The following is a 17732-nucleotide window of genomic DNA, read 5'->3' as shown; positions in this document are numbered from 1 at the left end:
CACACATTGAGAACATCAAGATCTCATTTCAATTCTCTCGCTTAGAGCACAGCTGTGATTGAAATGTAAATTCGGTCTTGCTGTTTCCTTTTAGGTGTAATATCCAGGGTCTTTGAATATCGACCGAAGGATGCACAAAACATGATGAGCAAACAAACAAAAAGCCTTCAGCAGAATCGGTGATTTATAAGCTAATTAGCAACGAACGAGGTCATTAGTGAAGAAAGCTTCGTCCAGTTCAGATTAATTTCAACCACTTTGCATGTGACTGGATAATTTAATGCAAAAATGATTCCATTAGATGAGACGAATAATACCGGATACGAAGGACATAGGGGTCCTGAGGCAGCTTCGTCGCAAGACTTCTTTGCAGTATCCCGAAATCAAATGGAGGAAAGGAACTTGAGAACAAGACTTGGGTCTATTGACCTCGAGGAGAAAAGAGCGCTTAGACGACTAAGCTCAGAAAAGAGATTGTTAAAAATCAAACAAGAAAAACGCTTGGGAAGTTTGACGTGCAGAAGAAATAGTGTCAGTGGAGGACAAATAAACAACTCAGGAAGTTCGACTCCTCTTTCAGCGGTTTGTGAATTGTAGACTTGTTTGATATTTCTTTTATGACCCACTCAAGAAAACTAACTCGGGAAAGCATAAATATGATGGATAACTTTTGACTTGATTAGTTCCCAGTTAACTTGAGTCTTCGTCAACAGATTAAATGTTGACAAATAAAGTGGAAACTCAGAGTCTATGGTTCCCAGGTGTGAGGCTAAATCACGAAGCGATATTGAAACTGAGAGAAGATTTCTATCAAAAAATTAAAAAATTACCCTATCGAGTTTACATGCGTTTCGATTAACAAAACAAGACCACTTCAAACGGAAAAATCTCCTCACATCGTCACATAGAATTGTAATTTTCTCGTTTTAAATTGTATCAAACATGTTTACTTTAAGCTGATCAGTGTTATGCTTGGGAGCTTTAAGTAGCAATCGAGGTAACTGAATTTATGGCTGAGTATTTGCGAGGAAGAGGATCCAAGACCCAAGGATCCAAAACTTCACAGATACGAATAAAGAACAACAAACAATAACAAATCACTAAGAGTATAGCTGGTGGTCCAGTTGTGTAGGCGAGCACGTACACATAATCAGGAATCCCATGATGCAACAATGCTACCCATGTGTTTCGTGTTATACTCAGAAAAAATTATCTTTGAACTGCGCATTTAAAATTTTTAATATTCCCTTTGAATTCAAAACTACACTCTACAGGGCACACCATGTCAGTTTGACTTAGTGAAGTTGCAGTTCAAGGCTGACAAACGACGGCATTTGAGTTCTACTGACAGTGTAGAGTCGCCAGGAACCACAAAAGGAACTTCACCATCAACTCTTGACGAATTCGCCCAACCCTCCCCTAGGTCAGAGAAATAATTTTTACACGTATCTTGGTAAAACTGTTTGGTTTTTTTTAGTCATACATGTAATTGAAGTTTGTGGGAGACGCGCGGAGGCCTTAATGCGCTGGACTTCCGGTCGGTATGTAGCTAAACCGGGATAAGCTCTGGCAGTTGGGACTTGGCGCCAGCCAAAACTGACTTAACATTTTTTGTAATTCTGTTAAAACTTCCGTATCATTTTCACCTTTTCCATCTAGGCTACCAAAGTTACCTTTGGTGAATAGTGTTGAGTCAGCAGAGCCTTTGAAGATAACAAAGCCTTTAAATTCAATATCAAAGAACAACGACCCATTTGCTGGCGATAAAAAACCTCCGTGGACCACAGCTATTCCTCTGCGAAGTCAGAGCAAGTCCGAAGTGGCAAAGTCAATGGACGAACTTATTTGTCGCCATAGTGACGCAAAGTATGCACAGAACATCGCCGTACTAGGGGAAAAACCCAGTGGAACTCGTCTGAAACGGCAGACTTGGTGCGGGAAATCGCCACCTGAAATGCAAACGTTGCAGCTACTCACTCAGAGAAAAAATAGTTACTCTGATAATTTCTCTTCCCTGAGAAACCAAGAAACGAATCCTTGGGCCTCAACTGTCACCAACACTACGGATATCTCGCAAATTCAGACTGACGACCGTAAAGCCCAAGACTTTCTGGTGAACAAGTTTAATCGACCCACTAGGACGGCTTACCCTGTAGTCGAAGATGTACTGCCTAGAAAGACTCTTACCGTGCCAAACTTTCCATTAAGAAATTCAAATTCAGCGAGTTCTCTGAGATCATTTGAAAGTCTCCCTCCAGTTTTCGAGGATCGGGATTTCAAATCTGACACAGAAGAAGGAGAGATATTTGTAGAGGCTCAGGTCGTTCCTGTCGGCCGCAAGGAAAGTCTCGTACTTCCTTCAGATGCGGCAAGTATGTTACGGCGGCGCCGAACTCGTACTCTAAGAAGGCAAGAAAGCTTAAAAGAAGACGATTCAAGTATCAGGTTACCAAGAAGCCAAACACAAGATACCACGCAGTCGCTCAGAGATGGCGAGGAAAGTTCTGGTGTTTCTGGAAAGCTAGTAGATCAGTCTAGCCATGGTCTAAAATCTAAGAATTTGGTGAAGAACTCTTCCTTGGAAAAGAAAAGACTGTCTGTAGGATCTATTTCTTTATCTTCAGCAACGGGTCCGAGTTTCAGAAAAGACACAGGACAAAAAATTATGAAGAAAAGGGGAAACGATAAAGAATGCGTCAAATCCAAATCAAAACAAGTCCTCGAAAAGGATACTGAAAGTAACGAGAAGAATGTCACCACACCAATCAGTAAGGCCAACTGGTTGAAAGCTCTGCACAAGGTCTTCAATATGAACATGTTTTTGAACGGCATGACTGCTTTGCAGAAGCAACGGGAGGTTGATCGTTTGGCCACAGAGAAAAAGAAAGCTGCTTTGGAACAATTATATGAAGAACTGAAGAACTGCAGATACCTGAGGATGCCTTCTAAAGAAGATGAAGAACAATGCGACTGTGTATCGTGGGTATTTGACAAAAATTGACAGCTGAGTATCCGTTTAGTAGTGTAAATAGAAAGCAGAGCCATCTTTTAAAAAAACGTTCGTGGTAAAAGTTCTGGAAACCAAAGAATATCTCGGTTCCTATCGCAGACCTCACAAACACGATCTGAGAGTATTTTCATTTAAGAAAAAGTACGCTCTCGAAGTACCCCGGTGAGTCATATTCAGGCCTTCCGCGGGTAAGAAATAATGCAACTTCGTAAGTCGCAAAGACGAAAAATGAATAATAAAATATCCTCAATTATGCAAGAGAAAAAATATGTGGATTTATTTCACAAGAATGCCTTTCTAAAAAAAGCACATGCAACCCTTCGATACTTAAACCTTACATAGTAGTTATTTTTCAACATTTTAATCCTTGTTTTACAAATTCTTTCAAATCTTTAACTATTTGACCATCTCATAAGTTTAATGTTTGCTATCAAAGCTGAAGCTGTAAAGAAAATTTCGAGGTCTTTTCTTCAGTATAAACCTATGTAAATAGCACGACTGAATAGCGTATATTGGGCAAATCAGAATTCAATAGATTTGCTCAGTAATTGATAATCATTGTGCTCAAGTGCAATGAAGGGTGAAGTTCAGTTGTATTTTAAAAGTTTTTCACATTGCTCGTTGGAAACTTTGTACTAACTTTGACCGGGTGATACTCTTTTGTTTGGGAAAATTTCACTGAATACAACGTCTTTCAGTTACAGCTTGGGAGTGACTTTCGTTAGTCTAAAATGATTTACAGGTGAAGGGTGGTTCTGAAAATAATTTTGCTGGATACAAACTCAATAAAAACTGAAATCGTGAGACTGTTTAGAAAAACCTCCGATGATAACTTTTGATCTTCTTTTTAAAAAAGTTTAAGTGGCGAGGCAAGATGTATGAAGCTCTGAAAACAAATTTGCCTGGGTGCTCTCGCACTCATTTTGCTGAATAATAGCTTAGCGTAACTTCAATTAGCTGCGAAATAGATAATTAGTAACTGAAACAATCCACTACAATATATTCTAGTTCGTTCAATCCGCTAATGCGTGGTTTATGATATTTTGAAAAAACTTGAACACACAAATAATAGGTTTTGTTGTTTACAGCCAATGAGCTTCAAGCAAATAACAGGCCTAATGACCGCTCATCCATCACACCCGCCCTAAAATAAGCCACGGCAAAAAGAATAATAAGCCAAAACCTTTGTTTACGACTTCTTCTCGGAAACGAGAAAAGCATTACTACTGCTCTTTGTTTTCAATCACGAGGAGTAACTCTTGTTAATTTTTCGTTGTAATTTTAAACTGCTATGGATGGGAAAAGTTCGAGACAAACACCTACGTTTTCGGACAATGATGAAGAGAGATTAAAACCTATTTTTGCCCAAGGCAAAGCTGTGAAATTCTCAAAGCCAGAAAATATATTTGAAAAGCTTCGAAACAGAAGAAATGAGAGGAATACAAATCAGCAAGGAGCAAACGTGGAGGTTTGTCATTAATGACTTTGATTAGATCGATTATTTTTGCTGAACTAGTTAAGACAGAGAAGCGGACTCTAAAACTGCCGGGCCGATTCGAACAAGAGACACCAATTAAATCCTGTGATAGACGAACATTGACGTTTGTTTCCTTTAAGCCCCTGTTTCGTGGTGCGTCTTTAACGTTTAAGCGAGTCTTTTGATCAGAGAAAACAAGTAGAATTACCTTTTGGACAAGGGGCCAGTGAAAGTTTTTATCTAAGTGATTTCATAATCGTGTAGGGCAGTCAAAACAAACAACTACTCATTGGCCCTAACATTTCTGTCTTATAAGCTTGAATAATTTACGAAATTTTCGTGGTTTCTGGTGAAAACTGCCGTAGGAGCATTTTTATATAGGATATACAACGTTTCTTTTTATCTCATGATTAGGCGTGAATCGCAAGCTGTATAGTTATTTTATCAACGCGTCATAATGCGTCAAATCTTTTTAAGTTGTTTAATCGCTCTTTCGGGTGTTTGCCACATTATTTCCGCAGAGTAGTGCTTGCCAGAATATAAAAAGGCGGGGTTAGATAAAAAATAGATTAGAGAAAACCTCAAAAAGTTTAAAGTTTTCCCCTTTCTCACATTTCGAGACTATCATTCCTCGCCGCTACAAAAATCGGTAAAACTAGGAAAACACCTCTGTAATTATCGTTCACAAATGCCGACATATTTAATGAGTTTACTCAAAGACATCTCATCGACACGCTTTGACAAAGGCTTTTCCTTAGACATTTACTTGGAGCTGACATCTTTATAGCCTGTTCACAACCTATAAATGACACTTTAGCGACGTTGACTAAGCGCTAGACTGTCTAACATGTCACGCTGATTATAGCAGTGGTTTTTGTTGTTTTTTCTGTTGTTATAAACCAGAAGTAAATTGAAAAAGAACGGTAGATCCCAAACTATGCTCACGATCTAATAAATTTGATATTTTAGTGTGTGGGTTCAAATTAGTTTTCTTCATTTTGTCAAAGTGTATTTACTTACTGCAATCGCACAATGCACACAAAATCGTCATGAAATTTGAGTTCTATTGCCGCTTTCAGCCCCAGTTGTGCTCACTAATAAGAAATTCAGTGGTCACTCTAAATGTATTAAATAAATGTATTAAAAATTGTCTTAACTGCTAGTAAGGCCATTAGCTAATGGATGGATTAGCAAGTAGTCTGGTTGGCGCCTGCTAGAGAAAAGAAGTGATCTTTCTTCAATAATATTGAAAAGAGATTACAATTGTCATAATAACCACAATAGCTTAATTATAGGTGAAACACGATTTCTTAATTGCTGAGGTAAAAGGATTTAGGAAGTTATTACGTTTACATTGCAGTACAACACGAACTTTTGGCTCAATTTTGCGAAATGTCGTGCACGTCTTTGATATAAACAAAGCACCTGATCAACTCTTTATACCCTAATATCAGAATGCATATCCTCCATAATGTTTTACATCCATGTCTTAGGGCGCTGACAAGGAGAATTTGTTAAACAATCAAGAGCTTATCAAGTTGGTGATCATTTCCTTTAATGTCGTGACCGAAATGTTTGAATCAGGGGTATATTGTAAGGGGAAATTAGATGCTAGTCACTCGAAGGGTTTAATTCCTCGACCGCATAGTAAAACTAACTACTTTTTGACAGAAACAAAATAGCCCTAATATTACCCAGCTACAGGCTTATATTGAACAGGAGATGGACTGGGACTGGAGATGGAACACTCAAGTTAATTTCCACCCAGCTCGATGAGTGGCACACAATTTTTCGTTAAAAAAGCCGGTTATTTCCACACGTTTATCTAAAGGCTCGGTGTTTTGATACGCAGAATCAAACTACGTTAAAGGAGCGAAGTAACCTTGAATTCAACAAAGTTTAAAGCGGTTAAATAGCAAATTCAGGCATTTCATTAATCAATGTCGACGTATGGTGGGAGTAAAAACTTGGGCTGGAGATGAACAGGAGCTACTCACGGTACACTGTACACTAGTGAGCAACTCTGTCTTCTCAGTGAATGTATTTGGGCAACAGGAAACCGTTAAGATATGAAAACCATCTTCACATAGCTTGAAGTCCTTGTCCTATTTTGTTAGCGTCTTGAGTTTCCCTAACATCTTGAGTTTCCAGCGTGGATACATAAGTAAACATTAGTTTCTCTACATCTTAGCAGGAAGATACTTCTACCTCATCCAGAATATTGAAGAACACATTGCAACACGGGAGGCCTGAAAGGATCGACACAATAAGTCATTTTAACACTTCTTCAACCCAAGCAAAATTAAAGTAGGTTAATTTCTTCTTGGTGATGTATTTTTCGAGGCTTAAAAAAAGTATTCTCTGAAGGTTCTGAGCAAACTTGTTTTTTGTTTTTCATTTAGAACTCTGGACAGTCCACCCGATGGAGAAGCTACTGAAAGTCCGCGTCTTAAACAGTCTTTGTCAGCACCATCCATATCAGTCACAAGAGAGATAAAAGAGTTTATTCCGATCGGTCATCTTAAAGTAAACCCTCAGAAAACCGAAGACAAAAGGTACCTCTGTGTTTCCACCCCCTCAATCCTTACAGTTGTGAAGGAAAATCTTAAGATGATAGGGGAAACCGTTAGCCATGTGGGTACTCCAAATATGATGAGAGCACCTAACAAAGTACAATTAAGTTCCAGTCCTCAATTTCTGCGGGCAATGAGCCCGGTGGCTTGCTTTACCAAACCTCCAGGGAATAAAAATGCTTCTAATGTTAATCACAGCAAATTCGTCAACGTCTCTGTAATTCAACCGTCAACGAGAGCAGAAATAACTTCGGGTGAGCTCGATTCGGCAGTGGAAAGAAGAAATATAATGACTAAAGAGAAACTGAAAATTAAATCACTTGAGGAGCAAATGGTTGTAAAGGAGAACGAAGTACTACCTTCAGCAAAACAACAAGGAAGCCCTATTCTTCAGCGAGTACGAAGCCTCTCGTGCTTAAGCAAAGAGCCAAATAGTGCTGCCGAAGTCAAGATCGTCGACAACTCAAATGCCTCCACGCATTCTAAAAGTCCACAGTCGATGGAGGTGGGTACTGCCGTTATGGTCATCAATGAGGAAGAAAGACGGAGAGAAGTGCCCAAAGGAACTAGAAGTCCACAATTAAAAAGGGTTAATAGAGTTGGTGCTATGGTTGATTGTTGGCAGAAAAACAAAAAAGTGACGTTTACAGCGCCCAGAAGTCCACAACTGAGGAGGGCAAATAAACTCAACGCCATGGTTGACTCTGGAGATAAAAAATCCCAGAGAGAGATTCACACAGGGGCCAGAAGCCCAAAATTAAAGAAGGCCGATACACTTAAGGTTTTGTTTGACTCTGTGGAGAAAAGTTACAAAGAGTTAAAGAAAGACCCTAGATTGTCAACTTCACAATTAAACCGGGCCGATATACCAAACGTTGAGACCGACACTGGGGAGAAAAGCGAAAAAGAGATGCACACAGAGCCCAAAAGTCCACGCTCAAAGAGAACCAATAAAGTTAAAGTTAGTTTTGACGATGGGGAAAATGGGGGAACAAAGGAGCACGTAAGGTCAAGTTGCTCACAATTAAAGGAAACGAATACATCCAGCGGTGTGATCCCCTCGATGGAGGAAGAGGAAAACGATACAAACTTAGCGCCCAGAAATTCAGAGTTAAAGAAGACCGATACACCAAGTGGTATAGTTAACTCTGAAAAGGAATCACAAAATGAAACAGAAATAGATATAAAAGCCCAAGAACAAGAAGGGGAGTTATTTCCGAAGGAAACGAAAATACATAGCTCTAATGGCTCTTCTACTAATTCTCTGACTCCATCATCACCAAAACTGCAGTCGACTTCTCGAAACCCTCCTCTCCAACCGGAACGAAACTCTTCTGGTTCAACCATCGTCTCAAATGATGCTGACAGTTTGGACAACAGCAAAATTTACAGAAGTCCTAAACTGAACAGAGCTAGGGCATGCGCGAGGCTTGTGGCCTTTGATCCGTGGATCAACGAGCATGGTACTTTGGAAGAACAGACCTCAAGCTGCAAAGGCATTTACAAGGTCGACAGGAGCCGAAGCCTTTCAGTACCTTTGGCTGAAAAATCAGGAAAAGAAAACGACAATTATCCTAAAAAAGAAACCGTACAGCAAGAAAACCACGACAGGATTAACTTTGCTAAAATATGTGATCACGTGCCACTTCCATCTAATCAAAAGCAAACTCGATATCTTCTGTCAACTGATGAAGTTTCATTCATGCGTAAATCCACAGGTGACATTCAGGAGGCCTTACAAACTTGCTCAAAGGAATTGGAACCACTGTGGGACCCTTTTGAGGAAGTACAAAGCGCGATGGGTTTTGAAATAAATCAACCGAACGAAACTTCGATAGAACAAGGCTCCTATAACCAAATGACCCTTTCGCCTTGCGCAGACAGACGACCCGCCTACAGGACTCGCGCATCGTCCATGTTAAAAGTTCACGAGGCCTCTGACGATAAAATGTTTGCTGGTAATTTAACAGCCTTTACCCTTAAAACACAACTTTCAGCATTCCACAAGCCAGTCAAATTTCGAGAAATAACGGAGCCTCTGAAAAAGTCGAAATGGTTTCATGCCCTATCTCAAATTCGTTCTGATGGCGACTTTAGGACTGCCATGTTGGAAATACAAAAACAAAAAGAACGAGAGAAAGTTTCGGGGAAAAAGAAACCGTCTGTGGCGGCTTCTTTCGAGGAAATCAGACGTTGTAGGTATTTGAGGATACCAGAACATTATCAGGTTCAAAGTAAGGCGTTTCAAGATTCCTCAAGCGACGTTGATTGGCATAAGTGACTGCAACACGACTAGTTTATTAGCTTGTTGCAAATACTGCTACACCAAACCATTTTATATTTGTTTTCCAATTATTCAAGTTTCATTGAAAAGCTCCAGCTCCAAAGGAAGGGTACGTGAGACTCAAGGTAAAATAACAGTGATGCACTAACACAGCTTGAGGTAACGGAAAGTCCTTCAACTATAATCGGTGCTCTAATTAAAGGGGGTTCACTGTTCTTCACACCATCATTATAATAGCGATAAAATGCCACATGCAAGAAACCCTTTATTCACTTAGCTAACACTGTTGAATCAAATTATATAAATGTCCCCAATAACTCCATCTCGAAGCCTCGTTGTCAGGTTACGTCAGTTTACGTGAGCGGTCGTTATATAATCATATTTATAGATATTTTGCCTATGCGTTGCGCCGGAGTGATACAACAACTAATTGAGTATCAAAAGGGTGTAATCACAAAGTGAAATGAGATGCTGCGAGTGTTTCCCAGGCTGGCAAAGGAGAACTCAGTCCGATAATTATGAAGTGATGGGACGAAGCACGCAAGTTCTGTTGAAGACGGAGATAATGAAAAAGGAATTGGGGGGGGGGGGGGGGGGCAGGAAGGGAAAACATGCCTCAACATCGCCGCCAATCTGACCTCAAATAATTTCCTTTCCAACCAAACACTTCCTCGTGGCTCATTCAGTTTTCTGTTCAGATATAGAGAAGCATCAATCTCCATTCAGGAGACGGGAAGTTATTTACCATTACCGTATAGTTACAAGCTGTCCCATTTAAACGGACTGGGTGGAAAATCCTCCACATCGTCCCTATGAGCTGGAATTGTTTCCATCTCATATTCAATGTCCATGCTGTTAAGGTTTTCTGCTAACAGAACCTGTCTGTCAAATGATCCTTGTCCCTGGAGCATTCTATTTCTCTCGCGACTGTTCCAGATGCTATACCCAAAATATAACAGCACACCTGTTTAAGAGATAAGGGAGAACTTCGTGATTTTAATTACAAAAAAAAAAAAAAAGATAAACGTACTAAGAGAAAAATAGTTCATTCTCTTCTCGGTCGTCAAATGAAAAAAAACGTACTAATCACTGTCACGAGCATGAGACAAAGAAAAGTAACTGAGGAAATCCAACGGCTGAGCCCTTTGGAATTTGTAGTCCAGTTCTCTACCATGGAGCCTCAGAGAGATCGCTGGTGGGCTGAACCATATCAGAAGTTCATATCTGACAAACACTTCCATACTAGTATAAATCTACTTGTGCTCTATCACAGTTGCTGTAATCTGATTGGCTACCTAACTCACGATTGCTTAAAAAAATGGATTCCATGTTGCCGCGCGTCTTTTCGCAGCCACGCGCGCGTGAGTGTTTGATGCTCTTACCCCATATTGATATCCTCTGTGATCTATTACTGAAAAGACCCAAGGAAGTCCAATCAAAATGAGCACCGCAACGCTAAGTGTGCTCTTTGCTAGTCTTTCTCAGTCAAGAGATTTTAAATATGTGGTATCGTTATTTAGTCCTATTTTTGTAGCATGATGGTTATCTGCTATTGGTACGTGTTGGCACGCCCTTACCGGTGCATTTCGGCACACATGCTTATTCGGAACATTAGATGGCCGGAGGATTATTGCTTGATCGATGACTATTCATTATAATTTTTAAAAAGTACCCACCTAAGCCCATCCAAATTCCAAAGCGGATCCATGTCAATCGGGAGAGTTTCAGCATCAGAAACACGTTGAAGAAGATGGCGAGCATTGGAAGAGCCGGCACAAAAGGCGCCCTGAATGAGATCTTCTTGGCATTTTGAGGTTGTAAACAAATCACAACAATAGCAAATAAAATCAGGATTCCGAAAATAACAAGAAACATTACAATCACGTAGCTTTGTCTTTGTAAGGCATCCAAACCATAAACTATTGCTGCGCAGAACCCAATGAACGAGAAAAACATTAGAGTTGCTGCCCACTGCACAATGCGCAAGCTCTGTGCCGTTGGTCCTCTCCTTGGTTTATTTTGTACAAATTGTTTCGTATTTCCTCTGTAAGATTTTTTCAATTCTCCCGCAGATAAACCTTTGTTTAAATACTCCCTACAGCTGTCCGCAGCATTTGGAGTGGGTACCATTCTATTTGTAGATATTTCGTAGTCCCATTCGTCTGTCATATAATCGGGTGAAGAATGTTTTTCATACGAATCTTGCTCTGGTTCGGCGGCAAAGTGCAATAGGTATGTCGAAGGTACCTCAGGAGCATCAGGTTGATAACGAAGGATTAAAACACAAAGGGACACTAGAGTGTATGCAAGTAATGTCCCAATGGACATCATTTCAACTAGCTCATTTAAATCAAACAACAACGAAATTATAGCTGTCAGAAGCCCTGGGTATACAGTGGCAATCACAGGAACCTCAGTTCGAGGGTTCACCTTCGCCAACGATTTAAAGAGCAATCCATCTGACGCCATGGCATAAATGATCCTAGGCAAAGGAAACTGAGAGCCTAAAAGACTTGAGGATAGGCCACAAACAGCGCCTATACCAATGATGTATTTAGCCAGAGGAAATCCTCTTTGAACGAATGCGTTAGGAATTGGCGAAAGTTTGTCGAGCTGATCGAAAGGAACCATCAACGTAATTACCGCAGAGACTCCAAAATAACATACAAATATAACTAATAGGGACACAACAATAGCAACTGGTATAGATTTAGGTGCGTTTTTGGCTTCTTCACCTGTCGTGGCAATGATATCGAAGCCAACATAAGCGTAGAAACAGGTCGCTGCTCCACTTAACACTCCCGAGGCTCCATACGGGAAAAAACCTTGTCCTTCTGTCCAGTTTTTCGTATCGACGAAAAATATCCCAGCTACTACGACAAAAAGGACAACCAAAATATTTAAAATGTTGAAAATAGTACTGAATGTTGATGATTGCTTAACACCAATGGCTAATACGATTGTTACAATGATAGTGACGATGAAAGATACGATATCAGGATAGGTTCCCAGACCTGGGGTATTTATCTCTCCAATATAGGTCAGCGTTAAATTCCTTATCACATTTCCAATCACATAATCGAAGCAAGCGCTTAAAGCTCGTGCATCGGCGGCAGTACCGATCATGTATTCGAGAATCAAATTCCAGCCGATTATGAAGGCCCATATTTCACCGACAGTGACATAACTATAGGCGTAAGCCGAGCCAGTAGTTCTGGGTACACGCGCGCCGAATTCAGCATAACACAGTCCTGAGAGGATAGATGTAACAGCCGCCAACGCAAATGATATTATCACCGCCGGTCCCGCAATACTTGCGGCAACTTGTCCCGAAACGACATAGATTCCCGCACCCAGAGTGGCCCCAATCCCAAGAGATGTCAAATCCCATGTTGTAAGACATTTTGACAACTCGGTGTTTGTTTTCTCCTCCTGGGTAATTTTTTTCCTTCTCGTTAAGCAATGTAACAAGTCAGCCATTCGAGAAAAAGACTCTGTAACGCTCGGATAATTAACTGTGTTGATACTGTCTAATAAACCAGAGCGTTTGGTCCACTGTTCTTCTATCGACAATCCTTCCCTTATCAATGCCCAAAGGATGGAATTTATCTTCCAGACCAGTCGGACTTTAAGCTTCGACGGGTCGCTTCTCAAATTGGACTCAAACAGGGTTTGAACAGTTACAAATTTAACCGGATCATCTCATTCACGAGAGTAGCTTGAAATGGTTTGGGTAAGAGCATTTTGCCCATGCGCAGTGTGGACAACCACCTGTTGAAAGCTAAATACAGGGCGCGCCTTAGGTCAAAATTGTTATGAATATTTGATTAACCTATCATTCGACTCCTTATGTCACATTAATTTCATTTAAACGAATCCACTGGTTTTTCCACTTGTTTCCCTCAACCGGAATATCTTATAACCAGACCTTTGAATAGATAAACAATGGTGATATAGAGAGATAAAAGGACGTTTGTGACAGTTTTCAGGTACCCTAACGTTTTACAGGTCTTTCCACCCTCTGTCATCAAAGGATGGGAAAAGTTTAACGTTCATAGAATATGCTAACCAAATTTTCACGACAGACAAGAGAAGAAAGCCAAAATGTGTTCAGCTATACTGGAAACTGTCTAAGTAGATTGATATCCGTGACGAATTTCGCTAGATTCGACAATTTGGCCTTTGTCCAAATGTGTGGTTGTTAATGTCACTAAAATTCATGCTACATGTATTTCACACGCTTCTAGCCGCAGGTTAATTGAAAATGATTTAACTGAGAAGAATCACAATTCACAAGAAACAGGCTTGTTTGACATCCATGTTCTCAACAAAGATACTAATCAGGACCAAGTTAACATCAAAGGTTCCTTTACATTGGACAAGCATCATTAACTTCTTCCCTTTTACAGTGAACAAACTAGAAATCCGGTATGGGAAACGTTCACGGCGTTTATAGTTTTACTTGCGGCTCAGCCAAACAATCAGTTAATTGGACACCAGCCAAAGCACTTCGGGGGGAAGGGTGAGAGAAACTTAAATTTCTGGGGAAGGAATGTGCAATTACAGTTCAGTGAGGGTATTAACGCTTTTATTCCTTACTTCTACGCAAAAAAAAAGCAGCTGATAGTCTGTAGACTCTAGAAAACACATTTCAAACGTTTTGAAAATGGTTTAAAATGTATTCAGTGACGTACTAAATTAAACGGTTGCTTAGTGTCCAGAACATGCAATTGAACAAAAAAAATCAAGTTGTTACGAAGCTGTTACCTGTGATAATTCTACTTTCAAAGTTAAATCTCTAATTACTCTTTTTTTAAAATCAATCATTCTTATCCTGGCTGACTTTCTTGCTGTCATCTGGGCAAGAGATGGTCATGATACGAATTTCGCTTCCTTAGAAATACTGGAAAGCCCCGAAGCCTCGCCGAGGGTGAATTTCATTTTGGGGGATTTCCTTCTTGTTAAATAAAATAGTGGCATTTTGTGAACGGTGAGTTATGATTCCAGCAGTTTGGGCGAGGAGCCAGATTATCGAGAAGTGTTCGAAATGACGGCGTCTGTAATCAAAATATTAAGATATTTTCATAGGACAGTTTTCGAGCTGTTATGCTCCTCTCTTATAAATATCCTAGATATGTTTACTTACTATACTTAATATACTTTTAAAATACACACTTTTTTAAAATAAATGAAAGAAAAATTGTATGGTTTTATGGCTTCTTCTTTAACGATAAATCTGCAGAGTTTTTTTATGACTGCATAAGGACACATGACAATGATCTTTACAGAAGAGAACAGCAACCAAACAGAGTCGTTACCTTGATAGCTCTAGTGATGGAAGATATTTCCGACTGAGACGGTAATAGCTAGGGTATAGATCGGTAATTAAGGTCAAGTTTATTTCAAGACGTATCCTTGCCGTAGCTTTTGGACTTGCTGAGATTTGTCTGAGAGCCATTTTAACTCAGCACGCTAAATTGAATCTAGGCGTGGACAGCAACAACACGACACACAAACGACCTTAATTTTTCAGATACATAATATCCGCGAGTTCCTGTCTTTTATTGAAAAGACTGTAAAGCAGCCAAGCGATTTTCCGGTAAGCACTGAATTTTGTTGAAGATTCAACTAAACTTCCTCGCATGACGGACGCGCTAATCATGTTATTGTCGCCCCTTACAGTTATCTCTACCCTTTCCAAAAGATTACTTCTATTGATTACACTTATTGAATTCAAACACCTCTGATAAGCAGGCAGAGTGCACCACCATCATAATTTTTTACTTTTAATTTTACCACACATTTTGACGTTTACTAGCGTGGTACCTACTTTAGTAGAAGTCAAAAAATTGAAGATAAAAATTTTGCGCATTAACGACTGGAAATAATTTAATCTGGAATATTCAACAATAAACTAAATTTCTTTTCCTGTGTTGAGTACCTACCCATATTAAGAGCGAGATATAACTTTGCAATAAGATGAATACATCAAGTCCTTTAGACATCTCGCGTGGAGAACTAAAATGCAAATATTGTCCTAGACGTTCAATTTACTTCGTTTTATCTAGCTCTAGTTTGAAATCAATGCAACAGTTGGAAACAATTTTTTGTTTTCATTTTTTGAAAAATAAAAAAAAAGAAAAGAAAAATGATGCATTTTTATTTTAATTTTTTAGATTAATTGGTGTTTTTAAGGGAGTCTAAATGTCGATTTGGATAATTGTTGTGTCTAAATTACTGCAATGTCTGTTCCAAAAGTGCCAGCTGCATGTAAGAGATAAATCAAGATCCTAAGATTCCCTTCTGTGTAAATGGATTGTGCGCTCGGGTTTCCTTCCCTTTAACGACACTCCCTGTATCTTCAATCTTTGCTGTCAAAGAAACAGAACTGCAAACGTAACAACATAAGAAAGAAAGAAATCACCGGAACTGAGAAGTTAAATGATAAGATTTTTACGACCAAGGCGCCAAGGTTCTCAGATATATCGATTGAATCAGACCTAAGGATTTTTAAATTGCTGGCAAACAAACAGTAGGTGATTGAAAGAAGTTTTTTCCTAGCCTGAACATTAATTTTCAAATTTTGGTTAACCCCTTTGAGTTATCTTGAAGAACTAAGGAAACCAGAAAGCAAAAGATGCTTCTTACAATGATTGGTGTTATGCAGAAATTTAAAGCCATACAAAGCTAGCTTAGATTGCGTAACGGAGAGATTAATGCTCTCTTGGCTCAACAGAATGAATGAATCATGATGCGGAAAAATTAACGCAACTTTGAACGATGTGTTTGATATAATTTTGGTGCATGAGAGAGATTATGCTTGATGTGATTGATCCACTTAACGTAAAAATCCAAAACGCTACAGAATGATGACTTGTTGGATGAGAAAAAAAAATGCGCCTTACCATGACTTGTTTTTATTCAAAGTTCTTAAAAGTTGAAACCGCAGACGCTTTTTGTGCCCATTCATAACATTATTATGATTCATCGCTTTAACTTGCGTTGATAAAATCATAAAATGGGTCTAAGAACGACGCCATGTCCAAATTAGTTCACCGATGACACTAAGCAGCTACTCGACAAGTAGTTACCTCAGTGGAACATTCTCATCAGTGAGACAAATTGGACGAGTATATCTATTGGAAGTGAACACTCAAGCAGCCTTGTTTGATATGATTACGTAAATTAGTATTGACCGGGAGGAGCACCAAAGTCGAATAAACAAAGTTCTTCTTCGTAATGTGCTGTTATTGAGCCACTTTGTAGTTAAATTAAGAATTGTTTTAAAGAGTACATTAAGAAAGATAATTTTGGGTTTTCTGATGATACAGTCGCGAATTCGACGTTTTTATATAAATATCAACGCTTTTAAACGTTTTACACGCGTAAAACTTTTGTACTTTATATCGGCGTAAGCTTCACATCAATAAGTGTTTTCTAACTACAAAGGATATCAATAATTTAAGCCTTTAGTGCTTCAAATAGTATACCACACAGTTATATGTGCCGCTAACTCGTACAGGTGCAGTGTCAACTTCCAAGGTTAAGAAAACATAACCAAATGAGAACATAAGGGCGTAGCTTCTCAGTAGTTATAGGAGTTGTAGTAAATTTAAGAAGGAATACGGTACAAGTTGTAGCAGTAGGGCAGTGGTACATTAAGAGGTCTCTGTGACCAAAGACTACAGGTACCCTTCAGTCAGCAAGTTTGCACGAGCCATCTTCCCTCAAATACCCCAACAGAGACCCCAAACACTATAATTGCCGAGTGCATATGGCTAAAACAAAAAGAGCAGTGTACCAGAACGTAACACAAAGCTTTAGCCATTGATTCTGCTTGTTAACATCCCTAATTACTTAGTCAGCTTTCCACAGTTATCGAACTCTTTACTTGAGCCGTCGAGGAGAGCTTATAAACTGTGCATAGCACTTAAGAAATTTTTCACCAACCAAAATCCTAATTCTCCTCTTCCAAAATGATTTTTGTAATATTCCAAGGATCCGCATAGTTAATACCGATTGTAACTTAAGAGGCTAGGATAGAGTATGAATACTGACACGTGCACTGAACTCAAATTACCTTTGTAGTCAAAATTCTACTGGCACGTTTCCTAGCCAGCAGTTGTAACAAAAAAATACACCACGAAAGAGCGATTACATTAAAAACAACAAAAAAATTCACTTGGAAATAGGTGTTTCAGTAATCACTTCCTTATTTTAATACTAATCGAAACTCCAACCTGCAAAGTGTTCAAATGATGTATTTTTGTAAACTTGAAAAGCATTTTGAAACACGCATGTGCGTATCTCTTCATTCAGTTTATATGCAAACACAGTTCCATGTCACACCTTAATCATTTGCCTCTTACAGACGTCAAAAACTTCACA

General features: G+C 39.3%; 2 protein-coding genes across 2 annotated transcripts; one reads left to right on the top strand and one right to left on the bottom strand.

Annotated features, from left to right (window-relative positions):
- The first annotated feature begins 133 nt into the window (after positions 1 to 133).
- Positions 134 to 3758, top strand: LOC131793918 (uncharacterized). Its single transcript, XM_059111420.2, has 3 exons — positions 134 to 582; positions 1275 to 1423; positions 1660 to 3758. Exons 1-3 carry the CDS (start codon positions 289 to 291, stop codon positions 2999 to 3001), a joined length of 1785 nt encoding a protein of 594 aa, XP_058967403.2. The 5' UTR covers positions 134 to 288; the 3' UTR covers positions 3002 to 3758.
- A 6205-nt stretch (positions 3759 to 9963) lies between these two features.
- Positions 9964 to 12983, bottom strand: LOC131793861 (high affinity cationic amino acid transporter 1). Its single transcript, XM_059111362.2, has 2 exons — positions 11021 to 12983; positions 9964 to 10308 (listed from the first exon to the last, which is right to left on the bottom strand). Exons 1-2 carry the CDS (start codon positions 12822 to 12824, stop codon positions 10103 to 10105), a joined length of 2010 nt encoding a protein of 669 aa, XP_058967345.2. The 5' UTR covers positions 12825 to 12983; the 3' UTR covers positions 9964 to 10102.
- Between the last annotated feature and the right edge of the window lie 4749 nt (positions 12984 to 17732).

This window comes from Pocillopora verrucosa, chromosome 9 (genome assembly GCF_036669915.1).
Source record: "Pocillopora verrucosa isolate sample1 chromosome 9, ASM3666991v2, whole genome shotgun sequence".
Classification (NCBI taxonomy): domain Eukaryota; kingdom Metazoa; phylum Cnidaria; class Anthozoa; order Scleractinia; family Pocilloporidae; genus Pocillopora; species Pocillopora verrucosa.
Note: the sequence above shows the minus strand (reverse complement) of the source record. Positions and strands in the feature narration are given on the sequence as shown.

Excerpts from the sequence above, each read along its gene's own strand:
- LOC131793918 (XM_059111420.2), top strand. The coding sequence starts at position 289 with ATGATTCCATTAGATGAGACGAATAATACCGGATACGAAGGACATAGG. Across the intron at positions 583-1,274 it reads GTTCGACTCCTCTTTCAGCG|GGCACACCATGTCAGTTTGA; the intron begins GTTTGTGAATTG and ends TACACTCTACAG. Across the intron at positions 1,424-1,659 it reads TTCGCCCAACCCTCCCCTAG|GCTACCAAAGTTACCTTTGG; the intron begins GTCAGAGAAATA and ends TTTTCCATCTAG.
- LOC131793861 (XM_059111362.2), bottom strand. The coding sequence starts at position 12,824 with ATGGCTGACTTGTTACATTGCTTAACGAGAAGGAAAAAAATTACCCAG. Across the intron at positions 10,309-11,020 it reads TGGAATTTGGATGGGCTTAG|GTGTGCTGTTATATTTTGGG; the intron begins GTGGGTACTTTT and ends TCTCTTAAACAG.